General features: G+C 43.4%; 1 protein-coding gene across 1 annotated transcript; it reads left to right on the forward strand.

The window, feature by feature from the left end:
• GCH1 (GTP cyclohydrolase 1) lies at positions 1-23,073 on the forward strand. The gene is made up of 7 exons (XM_069950620.1): positions 1-315; positions 544-897; positions 13,210-13,319; positions 14,165-14,220; positions 16,268-16,299; positions 19,135-19,219; positions 20,030-23,073. Exons 1-7 carry the CDS (start codon positions 216-218, stop codon positions 20,154-20,156), a joined length of 864 nt encoding a protein of 287 aa, XP_069806721.1. The 5' UTR covers positions 1-215; the 3' UTR covers positions 20,157-23,073.

Consider the following 23,073-nt stretch of genomic DNA (forward strand, 5'->3'; position numbering starts at 1 on the left):
GCAGCTGGAACCTGCGGAGATCTGAGAGAAGAGCAAAGCTCAGAGACTTGTGCAATAGTGCCCTGAATCTCCAAGCCAACCACGTGGGCACCACCAGCCTTACAATCTATCGGAGACGACGGTCTATCCTGTATATCCAGAATAAGACTTGGAAGTGAATGGACTGCTGGAGACCAAGGAGCAAGGTGCACCGTGTCTAAAGGAGCATATCCCTAATGCTTCTGGGAACTTGCTGCCACTGCCAGCCTCTGCTACCTGACAGCGCAGACCATCCCGGGCACAGACCTCAGCTTATACCCACTATGTCAGTTCAGGGTAAGATTGTATGACTCTAGTGTATTGCATGTCATATGTCCTAGACCTTATATTGTAACCTCCTGATCTGGGAGCTACCTGGTGAGCAGGTGACTATCTCCGCTATCTCTCACATGCTTATGGTAAGCAGGTAGTACCTGTATGGTGATGAACTTTAAGAACTTCTCTGAAGTTTACAGCAACACTAAGGCTTCTAAGTAGAGCGACTCCCATCATTCCTCCACCTAGGAGACCGCACCGACATGGATCCAGTCAAGTCAAGGCCATTGCCGGAGAAGAAACCGGTCAACTGCAATGGATTTCTACAAGAAGATAAAGACAAAAAGGACTCCCCGGCGGCACTGGGCAGGGGGGATCGGGGTAGGTCTGAGGTGAGCACCCCACCCCTGGAGAGCTGGAGGGAAGAAAGGACTCGCAGTGAGGAAGACAATGAGATGAACCTTCCTTCCTTGGCAGCGGCTTACAGCACCATCCTGAGGGCGCTGGGAGAAGACCCCGGAAGACAGGGACTACTGAAGACCCCATGGAGGGCAGCGACCGCCATGCAGTTCTTCACCAAGGGCTACCAAGAGACAATATCAGGTAAGTGCTTCCCTATGGGGAACTACAGGATTCAGCATGCCAAAATGTTTCTTATGCCTTCTAGAAAGTGTCAGACACCTCCACAACTTCCATTCAATTGACGCAAGTTTCTTGGTGTGAACTAAAATGGCAACATTCTTAAAGGGGGGATTCTAGAGAAGGTGGGTGACAACCATCACTGGTGCTTTTCCAGACTCCTCAACTGCTTAGTGACTTAACTGTATGGAAGGGATGAGTCATTAGACAAATAGAGACACCTGTTGATCAGGATTCTGGGAGAGCTGGATTTGTAATGGTAACTATATTGGTTGTCAACCAGTGTTTCCAGTAAGAGATGGCTGAATAGAATTGAGCTGGTATGTAGATTGTGTACTGTTAATAGCGGTCTATAATAGTACTGTAGCATTATAAGAGGAATACACGTCATCACCGATTGGCTGAAGAGGTGGGAGTGAACCCGCCAGGCCTCCGCTCACCAACCAATCACAGCGCAGGGCTCAAAGCCACCGAAAAAGTCACACCACTTATCAATTCCCCCACATATCCCCAAATCTTACACAATAACTTTTGCAAATTATCTGTAATATTATATGGTAGAAAAATCTGTTGACGACTAAAAAAAAAAACACATTGTCAGTATTGGTCAGTACGTGTTTTTTGCTTTTGCTGCACAGTCCTCAGTATCAGAGCTCGAGGACTTTCAGAATCCGTCATATCTGTTTATGGGAAAGCTGGGTGACCAGCAAGATGGTTGTCACTCACTCACTCAGCTCTTCCAGATTACTACAGTCCAGGGCTGGGGGATGTATCACGGCTAAACTAACCAAGCAGGAAAGCTGAGGGGCCACCTCTTCTGGACTACAAATGGCAACCATGTCTCCCATCTCATTGCCTTTCACCATTTGAATAGCGTACCAATAGGATGTACCATGAATGTCTGATTTTGGGGGTTTCAGAAGTCAATTCCCAATCGTAAAGAGGTTTCACGCCCCATTACATACACACACACACACTATTTAAAAAAAAAAAAAAATATATATATATATATATATATATATTATAGTTGGGGCGGAGCAGAGCAGTTGTCCATATCAACCATATATATATATATATATATATATATATATATATATATTATAGTTGGGGCGGAGCAGAGCAGTTGTCCATATCAACCAATCAGAAGCATATTTAAAAATGAAAGCTGTAAGCTCTGCACTAGGTTTGATAATTTTAAAGGGGTCCTCCACTTTATAATAAAAATAAATTTCCTGGCGTAGGACGTTGGCCACCATTCTATTACACCCGCACACTTACCAACAAATCACAGCGCAGCTCTCATTCCTCCACAGCGGTTTAAGAGATGAAAGCGGAGCTAGGATTGGTTGCCATAGGAAACAAGGCCAGATCTTCGGCCTAGGCCCTAGTCAAAGCCTGAATTAGAGTTAGCATCATAAGTAGTTGTCATCACTATTGCCGGACCTCAATACACCGTTCAGCCAGTTTACCTTTTCCAATCCTGCCACAAAGCGAACCCTAAGCAACAGATGAAGTCACTTTTGCAGACATTGTCGGCGGCTTTGTTATTAGTAATAGAGGGACAGACATTGATGTGTCACCTCAGGCCCCTCTGGGTCGTGTCTCGTTGCAGATGGCAGACAGGAGACAAGACTGGTCAGATTAGTTCAGACACACTGATAATAAAGACGCTGCCAGGAGCGTATCACAAAAAACAACGAAGAAGAGCTGGCGGCAGGAGTGTCATCCCCGGCATGTGTATAACACAAAATTTATAACAACTTTACATACAGCCTCCTGCCATGTTGTGTCCTATACAGCTCCTATACAGATCTATGCCATCAAATCCACTCCTATCATACTCTGCCCTAGTACACAGTGTCAGCGTGGGCCCATACTGTACCTCCATATTGCATGCACTACTATGGAGGTATAACATTGCTTCTGGGGGGTATATACTGGCGCAGCCCACTGGTTCACAATACAGGTTTGTCTGGGTCCCATGTGGCACCATTAGCACGATGCAGACATAACCCCTTAGAGGGGTAGTTCATGAAAAAGAAAGTACTTATCAGCTGCTGTATGTCCTTCAGGAAGTGGTGTATTCTTTCCAGTATGGAGAGCAGGAGAGGTTTTCTATAGGCATTTGCTACTGCTCTGAACTAAAAGGGTCCTCCAATTTCAGCAATGGGGATAACAAGCTGACCGGTGGGGGTTCGACTGCTGGGACCCTCACTGATCCCGAGAACACAACTATGACTGGAATAAATGGTGCACTTCATTATTACACGCCAAGTGCTGAACTCAGAAAGGTTCAGCAGTCCCATAGAGAATAGAGGGAGGGGTGGCCACCATTTATTACACCCCCACTCTCAGGAACAATGAGGGTCCCAGTAATCAGACCCCCATCGCTCAGCCTGTTATCCCCTATCTCTACAATATAATAGGGTTACCCCTATAAGGTAAGCAAATATATACCACCTGTGGCCATATGGTAAATGGTAATCCTGAAACTGGAATAAAACATAATTCATGGTATAATGAGTTATTGTGTCACTATCATAATATTCCAGTTTTTCATGTTTTTTTTAAGATCTCTGCTTGCTGTCATTCAGTGATACTTCCAGTGGATACATATCTGCCCCGGTCCTGTGATGGATACACAGGTATCCGAGCTCCGATAACGTCCCTGCACAAGGCCGGGGCAGATTTGTATCCACTGGACGCACCATTGAATGACAGCAAGCAGAGATCCTGCACACCATAAGACAGGATACAGATCATATACTGGAGAATGGTCATTATTATTCATACAAGGAATAACATTTATTGGCTAACGCTGGAATAACCCCTTTAAGGCGGGTTCACATGCTACCGATCTGCAAATGATTTTATTCTGGTGCAATAATAGATCCGCAGTGTGCGAATACGCCCTTAAACATACATGGCCATGGGCGTATATGTCTAATACATAGTACAGGATGGGGTGAAGGAGCAGGCACAGGATTCTGATTTGACTTCTGATTATCTGTGGACACCAGAAGAAGTCGGATGAGTGCGGGGGATGGGACCGCCACTGGGAAGTGGAGAAGCCCATTTGTTTCAATTTACTGGAAGGGAACGTGTTTCTTTAACGCTTATGGATACGGAAATAACCATCTAGCAGCCTCAGCCGACCCTGACTCCATCTTATACCCATGTGATCACCTTATCGCTGGAATATTTTATTCACTGGCGGAGCAGCGTTTCTATAGCGATCTGTTTCATCTCCTGTCTCAGGGACGCAGCCCATCACTTGCACCATTCACCTAGCTGTCACTCGGCTCCGTGTCGGTCACATAAAAGGCTTTGGGCGCTCTCTCTCTTCCAGCACCTGGTGTTTGTTTGGTATAATGGGAAAAGCCGTCTACCTTCCCCACATCTGTGCGGCTGCAATCAAAATTAACCTGGCACTCGTAACTGTGTTCCCTGATAGATAGAGCGAGATCCCTAATTAAAGGGGCGGCACCTGCAGAGGCGGAATGTAACTGCTGATGTGCGCCATCCTGCAATTTATACACTAAAAAATATTGCCTGGTTTAGTTTGCCAGTGTGACTGTGAGAGCAATCTGAGGCGGTTTATAGTCGTTTTTGTAGAAGCAAAAGGCATCTTTGTATAAATGCTGCATCAGGTTTAAGGGGCTTTTTATATTTCAGCAAAATAGCAGGAATGAGTGCGGGATAAAGGGATAAAAGATTCTATGTGCCCAGAGCCGGTGTATATAAGCACAGTGTCTAGACTCCAACAACCAGCTGGATTTACGATAGATAGATACATAGATAGATAGATAGATAGATAGATAGATAGATAGATAGATAGATAGATGCGGCTATATACCTTGTGCAAAACTACAACTACCATCGTACCTGGACATAGGAGATAGATAGAAAAAAGAGATAAAGCAGCACTGCCTTGGTAAAGGCCGTATTCCACAGGCCGAATGACAGGGAAAAACGAGAGCAATTAGCGCTCGTTTGCTCCTCGTTCCCCGATCGCTGCCACCACTATTACACATGGCAGCAGCAAGGGGGTGAGTGTAGGAGGGGCTGTGGGGAGCTGCGGGGGGACTGCCCGGGTGATCGCTAGATCGTCCGGGCAGCCCATAGCATACAGCAGCTGTCTGCTGCAGACGTTTCTATTCCTCGGAGCGACGGCAGCAGATCGTTGCTGCATGAGTCGTCTGTGTTTCAACATATTTGAAAGACAAACGACGCAACGATCAGCCGACATGAACAATGTCGTCTGATCGATGCCTTCTATTCCACGGGATGATTATCGGCCGTGATAGATAAATAGATAGATAGGAGATAGATAGAAAGAATATCAGAAATCCTCTTATATCACTCAGCACAGAGTATTCCCATTCAACTATGATCACCGTACACACTGTAGCTGTTTGCTCGATATCCTGATACAGAGGCGGTATGGCGCCCTCAGGATATTATCAGCTGGACGTTGTACGATGTAGGGATCACCTCTATCACCTCTGTGTCACCACTGATAATATCGATCACTCGTGTGACTCATGGGTTATTCTGTGTGAATGAACTTTCCCAGAGTTACACAACAACCAGATGTGACACTGCTCATATAATGTGACCAACACATCTGAGCCAGGGATGGGGAACCTTCAACCTTACGGCTGTGGAAAAACTACAATTCCCATAATGCCCCGACAGCCAAAGCTTTAGCTTTGGCTGTCGGGGCATGATGGGAATTGTAGTTTTGCAACAGCTAAAGGTCCCTTATCCTTGATCTGTACCATGATGTGGGATACATCATGAGCCTGTGGCTACCAGTCAGGGGCTTCCATTGTTTTCTATCCTGCACCTAAATGACGGTGATTTGGTCGCCATGAGCAACATCAATGTTCCTGTTTGCGCAGTTTATCCAAACAAATGTTAATTGAGTTTAATTGTTAGATGTCACCGCAACTCATCACCTGCATTCAGTGCGGCCACAATACACAGCAAACATGACCAAACAACAGTCAAAGTGTCATTAACTTAATGAAAGGAGCAAAATGACGCACACGGGTGTTACCACGGTTACCTGTATGAGGCGCCCAGGACACAGGAAATTAAACTGTCCTGTTATCATGGTCTGTTCTGTTCATAGATAGAAGCAAGGAAATCACAAGCTGCTCAAATAGCCATAAAATATCAAAAGGCAATGGTTTGTTAAAGGGCCATACCAGTCACACCGATATTAAGGGTTTAGTAACCCGTCCAATGTGTTACAGGAGCAAAAAGAAGTGAAATGACAACAATAATATAACTACTATAATACTGCTCCTGTATACAGTGAAATACCTACTACAATACTGCTCCTATATACAGGAATATAACTACTATAATACTGCTCCTATATACAGGAATATAACACGATAATACTGCTCCTATATACAGGAATATAACTACTATAATACTGCTCCTATATGCAGGGATATAACTACTATAATACTGCTCCTATATACAGGAATATAACTACTATAATGCTGCCCCCTATATACAGGAATATAACTACTATAATACTGCTACTATATACAGGAATATAACTACTATAATACTGCTCCTATATACAGGAATATAAATACTATAATACTGCTCCTATATACAGGAATATAAATACTATAATACTGCTCCTATATACAGGAATATAACTACTATAATACTGCCCCCTATATACAGGAATATAACTACTATAATACTGCTCCTGTATAAAGTGATATAAAGACTATAACACTGCTCCTATATACAGGAATATAACTACTATAATACTGCCCCCTATATACAGGGATATAACAACTATAATACTGCCCCCTATATACAAGAATATAACTACTATAATACTGCTCCTATATACAAGAAAATAACTACTATAATACTGCTCCAATATACTAGAATATAACTACTATAATACTGCTCCTATATACAGGAATATAACTACTATAATACTGCTCCCTATATACAGGAATATAACTACTATAATACTGCTCCTATATACAGGAATATAACTACTATAATACTGCTCCCTATATACAGGAATATAACTACTATAATACTGCTCCTATATACAGGAATATAACTACTATAATACTGCCCCCTATATACAGGAATATAACTACTATAATACTGCTCCTATATACAGCGATATAACTACTATAATACTGCTCCTATATACAGGAATATAACTACTATAATACTGCTCCTATATACAGGAATATAGCTACTATAATACTGCTCCTATATACAGGAATATAACTACTATAATACAGCTCCTATATACAGTGATATAACTACTATAATACTGCTCCTATATACAGGAATATAACTACTATAATACGGCTCCTATATACAGGAATATACCTACAGTACTATAATACTGCTCCCTATATACAAGGATATAACTACTATAATACTGCTCCTATATACAGGAATATAGCTACTATAATACTGCTCCTATATACAGGGATATAACTACTATAATACTGCTCCTATATACAGGGATATAACTAATATAATACTGCTTCTATATACAGGAATATAACTACTATAATACTGCTCCTATATACAAGAATATAACTACTATAACACTGCTCCTATATACAGGGATATAACTAATATAATACTGCTCCCTATATACAGGAATATAACTACTATAACACTGCTCCTATATACAGGGATATAACTACTATAATACTGCTATATACAGGGATATAACTACTATAATACTGCCTCCTATATACAGGGATATAACTACTATAATACTGCACCTATATACAGGTATATAACTACTATAATACTGCTCCCTATATATAGGAATATAACTACTATAATACTGCTGCTATATACAGGAATATAACTACTATAATATTGCTCCTATATACAGGGATATAACTACTATAATACTGCTCCTATATACAGGAATATAACTACTATAATACTGCTCCTATATACAGGAATATAACTACTATAATACTGCTCCCTATATACAGGAATATAACTACTATAATACTGCTCCCTATATACAGGAATATAACTACTATAATACTGCTCCTATATACAGGAATATAACTACTATAATACTGCTCCCTATATACAGGAATATAACTACTATAATACTGCTCCTATATACAGGAATATAACTACTATAAATACTGCTCCTATATACAGGATATAACTACTATAATACTGCTCCTATATACAGGGATATAATTACTATAATACTGCTCCTATATACTGGAATATACTACTATAATACTGCTCCTATATACAGGAATATAACTACTATAATACTGCTCCTATATACAGGAATATAACTACTATAATACTGACCCCTATATACAAGGATATAACTACTATAATACTGCTCTTATATACAGGGATATCTATATCATAAAAATCAAAGTGTCTGTCTGTCCTTCTGTCTGTCTGTCTGTCTGTCCTCTATAGACTTCCAAACGCCTGAACCGTTTGACCCCAAATTTGGCAAACAGATACATTGGGTGCCCGGGAAGGTTATTGCGAAGGTCCCGTCCCCGCCAGATGTACAGGAGAGGAGGGGGAGGGGAAAGAGAGGCGCCCCATAGAGATGAATGGGAAAATCTCCTCACTGCAAACACAGGTGATATAATTAGCTGCAGCAGACACGGCAGTTGGAGCCTTAGCAACCAATAGGATTACTGCTTTCATTATCACAGGGAGCAATGGTTGCTAGGGAAGCTGCCTCACAACATCCACAGTAATAACTGGTAGATCCCTACTCCATCTATACAGTACATGTATACAGGACCCCCTACTCCATCTATACAGGACATGTATATACAGGACCCCCTACTCCATCTATACTGTACATGTATATACAGGACCCCCTACTCCATCTATACAGTACATGTGTACAGGACCCCCTACTCCATCTATACAGGACATGTATATACAGGACCCCCTACTCCATCTATACAGTACATGTATATACAGGGCCCCCTACTCCATCTATACAGTACATGTATATACAGGACCCCCTACTCCATCTATACAGTACATGTATATACAGGGCCCCCTACTCCATCTATACAGGACATGTATATACAGGGCCCCCTACTCCATCTATACAGTACATGTATATACAGGACCCCCTACTCCATCTATACAGGACATGTATATACAGGGCCCCCTACTCCATCTATACAGGACATGTATATACAGGACCCCCTACTCCATCTATACAGTACATGTATATACAGGGCCCCCTACTCCATCTATACAGGACATGTATATACAGGACCCCCTACTCCATCCATACAGTACATGTATATACAGGACCCCCTACTCCATCTATACAGTACATGTATATACAGGACCCCCTACTCCAACTATACAGTACATGTATATACAGGACCCCCTACACCATCTATACAGTACATGTATATACAGGACCCCCTACTCCAACTATACAGTACATGTATATACAGGGCCCCCTACTCCATCTATACAGAACATGTATATACAGGGCCCCCTACTCCATCTATACAGTACATGTATATACAGGGCCCCCTACTCCATCTATACAGTACATGTATATACAGGTCCCCCTACTCCATCTATACAGTACATGTATATACAGGACCCCCTACTCCATTCATACAGGACATGTATATACAGGGCCCCCTACTCCATCTATACAGTACATGTATACACAGGACCCCCTACTCCATCTATACAGTACATGTATATACAGGGCCCCATACTCCATCTATACAGTACATGTATATACAGGACCCCCTACTCCATCTATACAGTACATGTATATACAGGGCCCCATACTCCATCCATACAGTACATGTATATACAGGGCCCCCTACTCCATCTATACAGTACATGTATATACAGGACCCCCTACTCCATCTATACAGGACATGTATATACAGGACCCCCTACTCCATCTATACAGGACATGTATATACAGGACCGCCTACTCCATCTATACAGGACATGTATATACAGGACCCCCTACTCCATCTATACAGTACATGTATATACAGGACCCCCTACTCCATCTATACAGTACATGTATATACAGGACCCCCTACTCCATCTATACAGTACATGTATATACAGGGCCCCCTACTTCAACTATACAGTACATGTATATACAGGACCCCCTACTCCATCTATACAGTACATGTATATACAGGGCCCCCTACTCCATCTATACAGTACATGTATATACAGGGCACTACAGGTATACCAAACTGTGACTGGATAACACTGTCATACCAGACCTGACCAATACCGGCATACTGTGACTGGATAACACCATCATATCAGACCTGACCAATACTGCCATACTGTGCTGGATAACACCGCCACACCAGACCTGACCAATACCGCCATACTGTGCTGGATAACACTGTCATACCAGACCTGACCAATACCGCTATACTGTGACTGGATAACACTGCCATACCAGACCTGACCAATACCGCCATACTGTGCTGGATAACACTGCCATACCAGACCTGACCAATACCGCCATACTGTGCTGGATAACACTGTCATACCAGACCTGACCAATACCACCATACTGTGCTGGATAACACGATCATACCAGACCTGACCAATACCGCCATACTGTGACTGGATAGCACTGCCATACCAGACCTGACCAATACCGCCAAACTGTGACTGAGTAACACCGCCACACCAGACCTGACCAATACCGCCATACTGTGACTGGATAACACCATCATATCAGACCTGACCAATACCGCCATACTGTGACTGGATAACACCGCTATACCAGACCTGACCAATACCACCATACTGTGACTGGGTAACACTGTCATAACACACCTGACCAATACCACCATACTGTGACTGGATAACACTGCCATACAAGACCTGACCAATACCGCCATACTGTGCTGGATAACACTGTCATACCAGACCTGACCAATACCGCTATACTGTGACTGGATAACACTGCCATACCACACCTGACCAATACCGCCATACTGTGACTGGATAACACCACTATACCAGACATGACCAATACCGACACACTGTGACTGAATAACACTGCCATACGGGTGAATACGACCCTGCAGGTATACAGGACACTACAGGTATACAGGACCCCAAAACTATACACTACAGGTGCACGGGACCTCCACCAACTATATACTACAGGTATACAGGACCCCAAAACTATACACTACAGGTATACAGGACCTCCACCAACTATATACTTCAGGTACACAGGACCTCCACCAACTATATACTACAGGTATATAGGACCCCAAACTATACACTACAGGTATACAGGACCTCAAAACTATACACTACAGGTATACAGGACCTACACCAACTCTATAATACAGATATACAGCACCTTCACCAACTCTATACTACAGGTATACAGGACCCCAAAGCTATATACTACAGGTATACAGGAACTCCACCAACTATATACTTACTACAGGTATATAGGACCCCAAACTATACACTACAGGTATACAGGACCTCCACCAACTCTATACTACAGTTATACAGGACCCTCAAACTATGCACTACAGGTATACTGGACCCCCGAACTATATAATACAGGTATACAAAACCTCCACCAATTATACACTACAGGTATCCAGGACCCTCAAACTATAAACTACAGGTATACAAGACCTCCACCAACTATACATTACAGGTATACAGGACCCCCGAACTATACCAGTATAGGTATACAGGACCTTAACCAACTGTACACTGCAGGTATACAGGACCTCCCTCAACTATACACTACAGGTATACAGCCCCCCCAACTACACACTACAGGTATACAGGACCCCCCCCCCAACTATACACTTTAGGTATACAGCCCCCCCAACTATGCACTACAGATATGGGAGACCCCTAAAAACTATACATTGTGGGTATACGGAACCCCTCCAACTATGCACTACAGGTATACACTAATTCCACTGATTAACTCAGATGAAACAATACCTTTAGCTTGGCCTCTTGGGCACCTTAGAACAAATCTAATTAAGACACTTTATACCCGGGCAGCGATGGGTACATTTTCTAGTAACTACTATAATACTGCTCCTATATACAGGGATATACCTACTATAATACTGCCCCTATAAACAAGAATATAACTACTATAACACTGCTCCTATATACAGGAATATAACTACTATAATACTGCCTCCTATATACAAGAATATAACTACTATAATACTGCTCCTATATACAGGGATATACCTACTATAATACTGCCCCTATATACAAGAATATAACTACTATAACACTGCTCCTATATACAAGAATATAACTACTATAACACTGCTCCTATATACAGGAATATAACTACTATAATACTGCCTCCTATATACAAGAATATAACTACTATAATACTGCTCCTATATACAGGGATATACCTACTATAATACTGCTCCTATATACAGGAATATACCTACTATAATACTGCTCCTATATACAGGAATATAACTACTATAGCACTGCTCCTATATACAAGAATATAACTACTATAATACTGCTCCTATATACAAGAATATAACTACTATAATACTGCTCCTACATACAGGAATATAACTACTATAATACTGCTCCTATATACAAGAATATACTACTATAATACTGCCCCTATATATAGGAATATAACTACTATAATACTGCTCCTATATACAGGAATATAACTACTATAATACTGCTCCTACATACAGGAATATAACTACTATAATACTGCTCCTATATACAAGAATATACTACTATAATACTGCCCCTATATACAGGAATATAACTACTATAATACTGCTCCCTATATACAGGAATATAACTACTATAATACTGCTCCCTATATACAGGAATATAACTACTATAATACTGCTCCTATATACAAGAATATAACTACTATAATACTGTTCCTATATACAAGAATATAACTACTATAATACTACTCCTATATACAGGAATATAACTACTATAATACTGCTCCTATATAACTACTATAATACTGCTCCTATATACAGGAATATAACTACTATAATACTGCTCCTATATACAGGAATATAACTACTATAATGCTGCCCCCTATATACAGGAATATAACTACTATAATACTGCTCCTATATACAGGAATATAACTACTATAATGCTGCCCCGGTACGGTTTGATTTATTACACTCTCTCTCATTTAGCTTGCAGAGTCCACAAATGATTTCTTTTCTCTTCCAGATGTGCTGAATGACGCCATCTTCGATGAAGACCATGATGAGATGGTGATTGTGAAGGACATTGATATGTTTTCCATGTGTGAACACCATCTGGTTCCTTTCATTGGGAAGGTGAGCTGTTGTTTCAGTATTATTATAACTATTGCTGTTCTATTACTTATTTTGCATTTATAACAGTCTGGGCTCCACATCCAGCAGTTATACAGTTAAATGCCTGTGTACAACTTGTACATTTAACTGAATGAGTGTTCAGTACTCAATGAGCTCCACCTAGTGGTGACTGCGTGTAGCCTGCATGCTGTTGGTTTTGTCTGTGCAGGGGATTCTGAGCTATAATGAAGGCCATTATAGTAATAATGGCTATATTGAAGGAATACTATATGTGTGTAAAGCGTAGCATGGTGTCAGAGGGGGCGCAGTCATGTTCCGCCTCCTCAGGTCATGCAATAGGGGTGTTCTTCTAATAACCATATTATGTGTTTGGTGTTTAAAGAGTACTCTAGCTGGTCAACTGGTGTCAGAAAGTTATATAGATTTGCAATTTACTTCTATTTAAAAATACTTAGTCTTCCAGTACTTATCAGCTGCTGTATGTCCTGCAGGAAATGGTGTATTCTCTCCAGTCTGAAACAGTGCTCTCTGCTGCCACCTCTGTCCAGAGCAGGAAAGGTTTTCTATGGGGATTTTCTGCTGCTCTGGACAGTTTCTGACATGGACAGAGGTGGCAGCAGAGAGCGCTGTGTCAGACTGGAGAGAATACACCACTTCCTGCAGGACATACAGCAGCTGATAAGTACTGGAAGACTGGAGGTTTTTAAATAGAAGTAAATGACAAATTTATATAACTTTTTGACACCAGTTGATTTGAAATTTTTTTTTTAACAACTCCGGAGTTCCCCTTTAAGCACTTGTCCACCAATGTATCTACATAGGAGTCTGTTCTGTCATCTCTACAGGTGCACATAGGATATCTGCCAAACAAACAGGTGCTGGGCCTCAGTAAGCTGGCCAGGTGAGTTCACATTGTGTCTTCATTGATTTTTAAATCAAAATGTGTGAAATAAATGAGTGCGGCGCGTAGGGAGGAAGCAGTGGAGCGAGAAGCATGACACTCCGGGGTCATCCATCAATATAATGTATACAGCTCCTGAGCAATGAGATGGGGCCGGGCACTGACTGTAATGAATAAACCCCAGACGCATCATCCCCCACCACCGCCATGATACTGCGTCTTATTATATAAGTCTCAGGCACTTGCTGACAGCGTGTCCGGGTGTATATACCCGCAGCTGTTTTACTCCAGCTACGTGTTCTGTGTCGTACTGTGGATGCAGAATCCACAACCAAAAATCCAACCTGCAGCTCAGCCCCGCCTCTATGACTCCTGAGCTTGGAAGGAAAACATGATTTTATACATTTACATGTATAATAAGAGTATCTATGAGTATGATACAGGGTATCTATGAGTATGATACAGGGTCCCTTTAAGCTTGTCTAGTCTAACTTTATGCCACCTTTTAAGTTGCCCTGTCAGCTGATGTCAGTAGTTTAGCACCTTTGAAACCAAACTACAATACCCATCATGCCTGGACAGCCAAAGCTAAATCTTTGGCTGTCCAGGCATGATGGGAATTGTAGTTTTTCTGGGGGGTGAAGGTTCCCCATCCCTGGTATATAGACATCTGGGGGGAGATTTATCAAACATGGTGTATAGTGAAACTGGCTCAGTTGCCCCTAGCAACCAATCAGATTCCACCTTTCATTCCTCACAGACTCTTTGGAAAATGAAAGGTGGAATCTGATTGGTTGCTAGGGGCGACTGAGCCAGTCTCACTTTACACCATGTTTGATAAATCTCCCTCCTGGGGCGGATCACAGACGACCTCTGACACTTTACATGAACCCTTCTGTAGCCAATTCTCCATTTCACCGATATCATCCCCAAACGTCTGCTATGGTTTCTAGAGGATTATTTGCGTAAGATTTCTCCTCTCCCCTCCGCACCTTCATCTCTCGCTACCGAGACTTTTTCCAATTAGATCTGACATTTAATACAGCGGAGACTTGTAGCCGCGAGGCCGCAAATACACGTAATAAGGAACGGAAGAGCATTCAAATCCCTCTTTACATACGAGCGGCTGACCTTAAAGGGAGTGTTTACTTTTGCAAGTATTTTTATTACTCCAGAGCCAGAATAGAACAAAGCGACTTTGCAGATAGCCTTGATAAGTGTGTACAGCTTCTATACAGATTGTTCTGTCTCCATAGTTACAGACTACAAACAAACCCTGTGTAGTCTGATTCCGCAGTCAGGTGTTACTTTCTTCTATCTTCTCATATCCTACAAGGTTAGATTTAAGACTTATTTGGACCTATGTCATAGTTAAAGGGGTTCTCCAGGCTTAGTAAAACATGGCTGCTTTCTTCCAGAAGCAGCATGACTCTTGTATCAGTTAGGGTATGTGCACACTATGAAATCCCGACAGAAAACTTGTGCGGCCACCACCGCGAGCTGCGGAGTCCGCAACAGGTTTTCCATCAGGATTCCATAGTGTGCACATAGTCTTATGGGTGTGTGTTTTTAAGATCCCTTCCATTGAAGTGAATTGAAGCTTAACTGCAATACCACACACAGCCTGCGGACAGGGGTGGTGCTGTTTTTGCAAGAAAGTACCCACGCTCTTTTTAATCCTGGATAACCCCCTTCAAGGATCATGTGACGAAAACTAGCGTGTTGACATCTAAATGGTAGGACCCTATAATTTCACAGACATACCTGCTGTACTGTTATGGGGTCTAGTTATTGGGGTGCCCAATTTTGCCCCCCCCCCCTTATTACAAAGGCATTGCCTGCACAAGAGTCTTCTAGCACTGGGCTACTCCTAACCCTGTAGCATTATGAAGACATATGAACCGGGTGATAGGGGCTGAGCTGCAATACCGTACACAGCCTGTAAACAAGTGTGGCGCTGTTTTAGAAAGAATTTCTCATGTTTTTCCTAATCTCAGACAAGACATTTATATGCATCAGACTAATGGAATGAATTGTTTTTCTTAAGGATTGTGGAGATATACAGCAGAAGACTACAAGGTAAGGCCCCTGGGGTCACGGTGTATCCTGATTGCTTCTGACATCTCTCTCCCGGCCAGTTTTTCTGGTTATCATCAGGGGTTAGGGTGATGCAGCTGCTTAGAAAGGTCACAATGACCGAGCAGGTTCTCCGTGTGGTCCGGACACAGCGACGTGACTGCCCTTTATAGAGACAGTAATTGTGGTGACAATGAGACCAGGACGCTGCGTACACCGGAGATTACAGATCCCACCGCACTTCTCATAGTCATTTATTCCTTCTGGATTCATTTAACGACTTGGTTGGGGGTCAACCAAAGATTATGTACAGAGTGGTGGCTTAAGGGGGTCTTTCTGCATTGAGCTTATTATAGAGAACACACAGCCACCAGCCATGGGCTGGGAGACCTGGTGGGATCACTGACTCACATTAAAGTGACAACACTCTTAGGGCCCTATTCCACCAGACTATTATCATCAGATTATCATTAAATTGTTCGAATCTAAACGATAATCGTTCGGTTGAAATGCAGTTAACGATTAATGACCGAAAGAGAAATCGTTGATCGCTTTAGGGCCGTATTCCACAGTAACGATAATTGGCCGGATCGGCCCCATTTGGCCCGATTCAGCTGATTATCGTTCGGTGAAATAGAGAGAACGATCAGCCGATGATCGTGTCATCGGCTGATCGTTCATTTAGGGCCAGACCTAAAATCATCGTTCCCCCACCGCGAATCGCTACAGTTGAATAGCGGTGCGTGGCGGGCGACCGATGTTTTGACAAGCAGCAGCAGCATACATTACCCGTCCAGGCTTCTTCTCCGTTCTGTCTTCATCCCCGGGTCCCGCGCGCTCTATCTTCAGAATGGCTGGTCAACTGATGGAGCGCTCAGCCAATCACAGGCCGGGACCGCCGCACCCTGTGATTGGCTGAGTGTGGCCTGTCAGCTGACCGGCCATTCTAAAGATAGAGCGCGCGGGACCCGGGGAGGAAGACAGCGCGGAGAAGAAGCCTGGACAGGTAATGTATGATGCTGCAAGGGCTGCAAGGACATCGGTAACGATGTCCCTGCAGCCCTCGCTCAACGATCATCGGGCCGTGGAATAGGCCCAGTAAATCTAGCAGATCGCCGCTCGTTTACATCGTTGATCGGGCCCTCCTCGGCCCGTGGAATAGGACCCTTATAAGACCTGGACCTATTTTTATCGTTGCTCGTTCGCAAAACGTTCGCATTGTATAGGACGTCGTTCGGTCGTTTGCAGTAGATACGAACACAATAGCGAAGTAAAAAACTATCGCAAATACGATCATAAGTAACGATTATCGTTCCTTGGAAATGAGTAACGTTTTCAGGTCTCTTGCAATAGCGGTCGTTTGAGATCGTTAATCGTTAACGCTTATGCGAACGATAATTTTCCGGTGGAATAGGGCCCTTAAAGGGGATCTGTCAGGTGTATATCTGAGGGCTGCATAGGGGGAGACACTGAGCTTGATAATACATAGTTATATACTCTCTATGACTAGGGGCAGGACACAGGGCTCACAGGCTCTCTATGACTAGGGGCAGGAAGCAGGGCTCACAGGCTCTCTATGACTAGGGGCAGGAAGCAGGCCTCACAGGCTCTCTATGACTAGGGGCAGGAAGCAGGCCTCACAGGCTCTTTATGACTAGGGGCAGGACGCAGGCCTCACAGGCTCTCTATGACTAGGGGCAGGACGCAGGCCTCACAGGCTCTCTATGACTAGGGGCAGGACGCAGGGCTCACAGGCTCTCTATGACTAGGGGCAGGACGCAGGGCTCACAGGCTCTCTATGACTAGAGGCAGGACGCAGGGCTCACAGGCTCTCTATGACTAGGGGCAGGACGCAGGCCTCACAGGCTCTCTATGACTAGGGGCAGGACGCAGGCCTCACAGGCTCTCTATGACTAGGGGCAGGACGCAGGGCTCACAGGCTCTCTATGACTAGGGGCAGGACGCAGGGCTCACAGGCTCTCTATGACTAGAGGCAGGACGCAGGGCTCACAGGCTCTCTATGACTAGGGACAGGACGCAGGCCTCACAGGCTCTCTATGACTAGGGGCAGGATGCAGGCCTCACAGGCTCTCTATGACTAGGGGCAGGACGCAGGCCTCACAGGCTCTCTATGACTAGGGGCAGGACGCAGGCCTCACAGGCTCTCTATGACTAGGGGCAGGACGCAGGGCTCACAGGCTCTCTATGACTAGGGGCAGGACGCAGGCCTCACAGGCTCTCTATGACTAGGGGCAGGAAGCAGGGCTCACAGGCTCTCTATGACTAGGGGCAGGACGCAGGCCTCACAGGCTCTCTATGACTAGGGGCAGGAAGCAGGGCTCACAGGCTCTCTATGACTAGGGGCAGGAAGCAGGCCTCACAGGCTCTCTATGACTAGGGGCAGGAAGCAGGGCTCACAGGCTCTCTATGACTAGGGGCAGGACGCAGGCCTCACAGGCTCTCTATGACTAGGGGCAGGACGCAGGGCTCACAGGCTCTCTATGACTAGGGGCAGGAAGCAGGGCTCACAGGCTCTCTATGACTAGGGGCAGGATGCAGGGCTCACAGGCTCTCTATGACTAGGGGCAGGAAGCAGGGCTCACAGGCTCTCTATGACTAGGGGCAGGAAGCAGGCTTTCCTTGGGTATTAAATGCATGAAAATGAATCACAGAAAACAATATATTCTAGGCTCATTATCACTCCTTACTCCTTTATCCTGTACTGTCCTTAGGCAGTCCTTAACCAATAATATATATAATACAAACACAATAAAAATAGTAATTGTCATCTAGCTGGAATAGGAAACTTAATAACATCATGTTTTGGTCTTTCCACAGTTCAAGAACGCCTTACAAAACAGATCGCCATTGCAATCACAGAAGCCTTACAGCCTGCGGGCGTGGGAGTGGTTGTGGAAGCTACGTACGTATCATTTCCAATAACTTCAATAAAACCAATACTATATCAAACAGCGCAAAGATGGCAGAGAAGTGTTGTCATAGTCTCAAAGCATAGTGCTACATGCCAAGTATGAGGCCCAACAGGTCAAAGGGACAATCACCCAGACATGTAGCTTGAGGGATGGTGGGGGGTAGTAGTGGCATTCTGCTGCCATGGTAGTTGGGTGGCGCTGTTACAGACATTACATCATAGCCCAGGATATTAAAGGGATAGATCAGCAATAAAAACAAATCTTTCAACTGGTGCCAAAGATTTGAAATTTACTTCTATTAAAAAAAAAACCTTATCAGCTGCTGTATGTCCTGCAGGAAGTGGTGTATTCTCTCCAGTCTAACAGTGCTCTCTGCTGCCAACTGTCCGGAGCAGCAGCAAATCCCCATAGAAAACCTCTCCTACTCTGGACAGTTCCTGAAATGGACAGAGGTGGCAGCAGAGAACACTGTGTCAGACTGGAGAGAATATACCACTTCCTGCAGGACATACAGCAGCTGATAAGTACTGGAAGACTGGAGATTTTTATATAGAAGTAAATTACAAATCTATATAACTTTGTGAAACCAGTTGATTTGAAAGAAATAACTTTTTGCTGAACTCCCCCTTTAATCTTACTATCTATACAACCAACTAATCAGACAAAAGCTAGAACATAGCTGCTAGTAGAACTAGGATTGCAGCTCTGAAGTACAATACAGTTTGGAACCACTAACATTTACTGTTATGTTACTTTTCCTGCCTTCATCTAAATTCCGTGTCTCTTTTTGTTTGGCTCAGTCACATGTGTATGGTCATGAGGGGGGTACAGAAGATGAACAGCAAGACTGTAACCAGCACCATGCTCGGCGTATTCCGAGAGGACCCCAAAACCAGAGAAGAATTCTTGACCCTCATCAAGAGTTGATGCTAGTGCCAAATAAAAAAAAAAACGTCGTCTATAGAGAAGCGCCACTGCCGAAATCTGTCCGTCGATGTCTGTGTGTCTCCGGTTCAGTCGTCTTAGTCTGTTGTTCATGTGCTTTCTATGGGGACAGCGTCCGGGTCATGTTTTATGGTACTTGTGGTTTACGTGTTTCCAGAACTAACATGGGTGCATTGGGAAGGCGGCAGCGGGGGGCACAACCTCATCCATTGACGTGTTTACATTGGTTCCCCCCGCTTAGAGAATAACCCTATCTCTAATGGTGCCAGTCACCAAAGACCGGACGTAGACTGGCTACCGGTGACCGGCAATACAAGAGCTGCCAGAGATGGCTGACTACCGGTGACCGGCAATACAAGAGCTGCCAGAGATGGCTGACTACCGGTGAACGCCAATACAATAGCTGCCAGAGATGGCTGACTACTGGTGAACGCCAATACAATAGCTGCCAGAGATGGCTGACTACCGGTGACTGCCAATACAATAGCTGCCAGAAATGGCTGACAGCCATCGCAGATAGAGAGTCACTCCAGATCCGCGGCTGTCAGTCATCTCTGGCACCTATTATTCGTAGATCAGACCCTCCATACTGAAATACCCAGAAAGTTCTATGGATTTGGTGCTAGTCCTTACTGGTAAGCCACACACCGCCGTCCACCCGCCTCACCCTGTTGCCAGTACTTTGTCATTCCAACTTTGAACTGACAGTCTGTCTGGTTGCTAAGGGTTCACTGCCTAACAACCACAACCTTTTATGCAGGGTTGTCAGACAGCACATCCCAAGCAACAAGTCTACTCAGGTCTTTAGCCAAGCTTAAAGGGATTTTCTAGGATTAACTAAAAGAGCGTAGCTGCTTAAATAGCGCCGCTGTTGTCACCAGTTTGGGAGTGGTATTGCAGCTCTGTTCTGCTGAACCGAATGGAGTCGAGTTGTCATTTCACAAACAACCTGAGAACAGGTGTGGTGCTGTCTGTGAAAGAAAGCAGCCATATTTTTTAAATCCTGGATAACCCCTTTAAAGGGGTACTCTGGCAAAGAAAGTGCCAGAGATTTTTAATTTACTTCTATTTAGAAATCTTCAGTCTTCCAGTACTTATCAGCTACTGCATGTCCTGCAGGAAGTGGTGTAGTCTCTCCAGTGTGACACAGTGCTCTCTGCTGCCACCTCTGTCCATGTCAGGAACTGCCCAGAGCAGCAGCAAATCCCCATAGAAAACCTCTCCTGCTCAGGACAGTTCCTGACATGGACAGAGGTGGCAGCAGAGAGCAGTGTGTCAGACTGGGAAGAATACACCACTTCCTGCAGGACGGACAGCAGCTGATAAGTATTGGAAGACTGGAGATTTCTTAATAAAAGTAAATTACAAATCTCTGGCACTTTTTGACACCAGTATATTTGAAAGATTTTTTTCTTTTTGCTGGAGTACCCCTTTAAGTTAATGTGGGCAGAGGCTTAAACAGACCATTCGGAAAAAAAAACAAAAAAACAGATAACCTAGGGATTTTAATGGAAATTCATTGTTTCTCCTGTGGTGGGGCTGCAGGGATAGTGATTTCTTGCCATACATTGCTGTTAGCCGAGGGTCCTGGCAGCAACACAACCTGTGATCTGCTGATCATCGAGAAACCATGCTAATAAAATGGGAATTATTAAAAGTGGACATCCCCTTTAAAAATTCTAACCGAGGCAGCAGTACTCATATATCTCACTATAACTTTATATTTTTTACCCAGTGTTATTCCATGTGTTGCCGCTATACATTCTGATCGATATAGTATTTATTTGCATATCACGCTATACGCATCTATGTATTTTTAAGAATTGGATAACAGGAAAAATCTTATTTAAGGCGATCTCCACCCCACTTTATGTGAAATTGGTAAAACGTAGCTGTTTCCTTCTACAAACAGCACCACCCTTGGCTTCAGGTGGGGTGCGGTGTTACAACTCTGTTCTATTGACTTCAATGGAACTGAGCTGCAATACCACATAGAAACTGAATACAAAAGAGGCGCTTTTTCTGGAAGATTCAAATTCTGCAAGCCCCTTTAAGCGTCAAGACAAGGATAGAGTCACACCGTGTTTTACCATTTCATCGGGGGAATTTGTCAGCAAGCTATGTTGATGGATACAGCGGAGACTGCCATCCCTATTGCCAACATAAACCTCCAATAGAGTGTTGAATCCAGCCTAGTTTTTACTGTAATTGTACCTTGCTGCTCTCCATATATGTATAGGTGGGGCTTCAGGGCTGACTCCTCCTCCTGGACTTTATATTTATGGAAATGAAGGGAGGAGCATGACTCCTTTAAAAACAACTAGTACTATATTACTAGCAAGACAGCACAGTCATCAGGAATCTACTAAGGGTTTCGTCTAGTCAGATGACTTTTCAGAGTTGGGTGGAGTCGCCCTTTAAGTATTTGTGTCTATGAGTAATTTATTGGTCTGGTTAACATGTATTGGATGGGTGGGGTTCCTGGAGAAGCAGCTAAGGGGCAGACCTGTCTGTGTGTATTTATAGTCTCCTGTACCCTGTCCGCTACATAGATATTCGTGAGTATATGTCTTATCTGTGAAGAACATTATTTTTGGGACCAAATTATAAATGATCTCATCCTGGGAGATTGCTGGGAGTTGTAGTACTTTGCAACAGCTGGAGCCACATATTGGGGAACACTGCTTTAAAAGGAATAAAGAAGCAATGCCTATATATATATATATATATATATATATATATATATATATATAAAAAGTGGTATAAATTGTACAATATATGCCTATAATAGTAGTGATCCTATATAATATATATATGAAGTACAAATTGTGTTTATTTAACTCTATTGTAATTTACATCTTATGTTCAGCACAATTAATAAAGCACAGGTTATATTGAA

The sequence above is a fragment of the Dendropsophus ebraccatus genome, chromosome 13, assembly GCF_027789765.1.
Source record: "Dendropsophus ebraccatus isolate aDenEbr1 chromosome 13, aDenEbr1.pat, whole genome shotgun sequence".
NCBI lineage: Eukaryota > Metazoa > Chordata > Amphibia > Anura > Hylidae > Dendropsophus > Dendropsophus ebraccatus.

Coding starts and splice junctions, on each gene's coding strand:
- GCH1 (XM_069950620.1), top strand. CDS start 216: ATGCTTCTGGGAACTTGCTGCCACTGCCAGCCTCTGCTACCTGACAGC. Junction 316..543: donor ACCCACTATGTCAGTTCAGG/GTAAGATTGTAT, acceptor TCCTCCACCTAG/GAGACCGCACCGACATGGAT. Junction 16,300..19,134: donor ATACAGCAGAAGACTACAAG/GTAAGGCCCCTG, acceptor GTCTTTCCACAG/TTCAAGAACGCCTTACAAAA.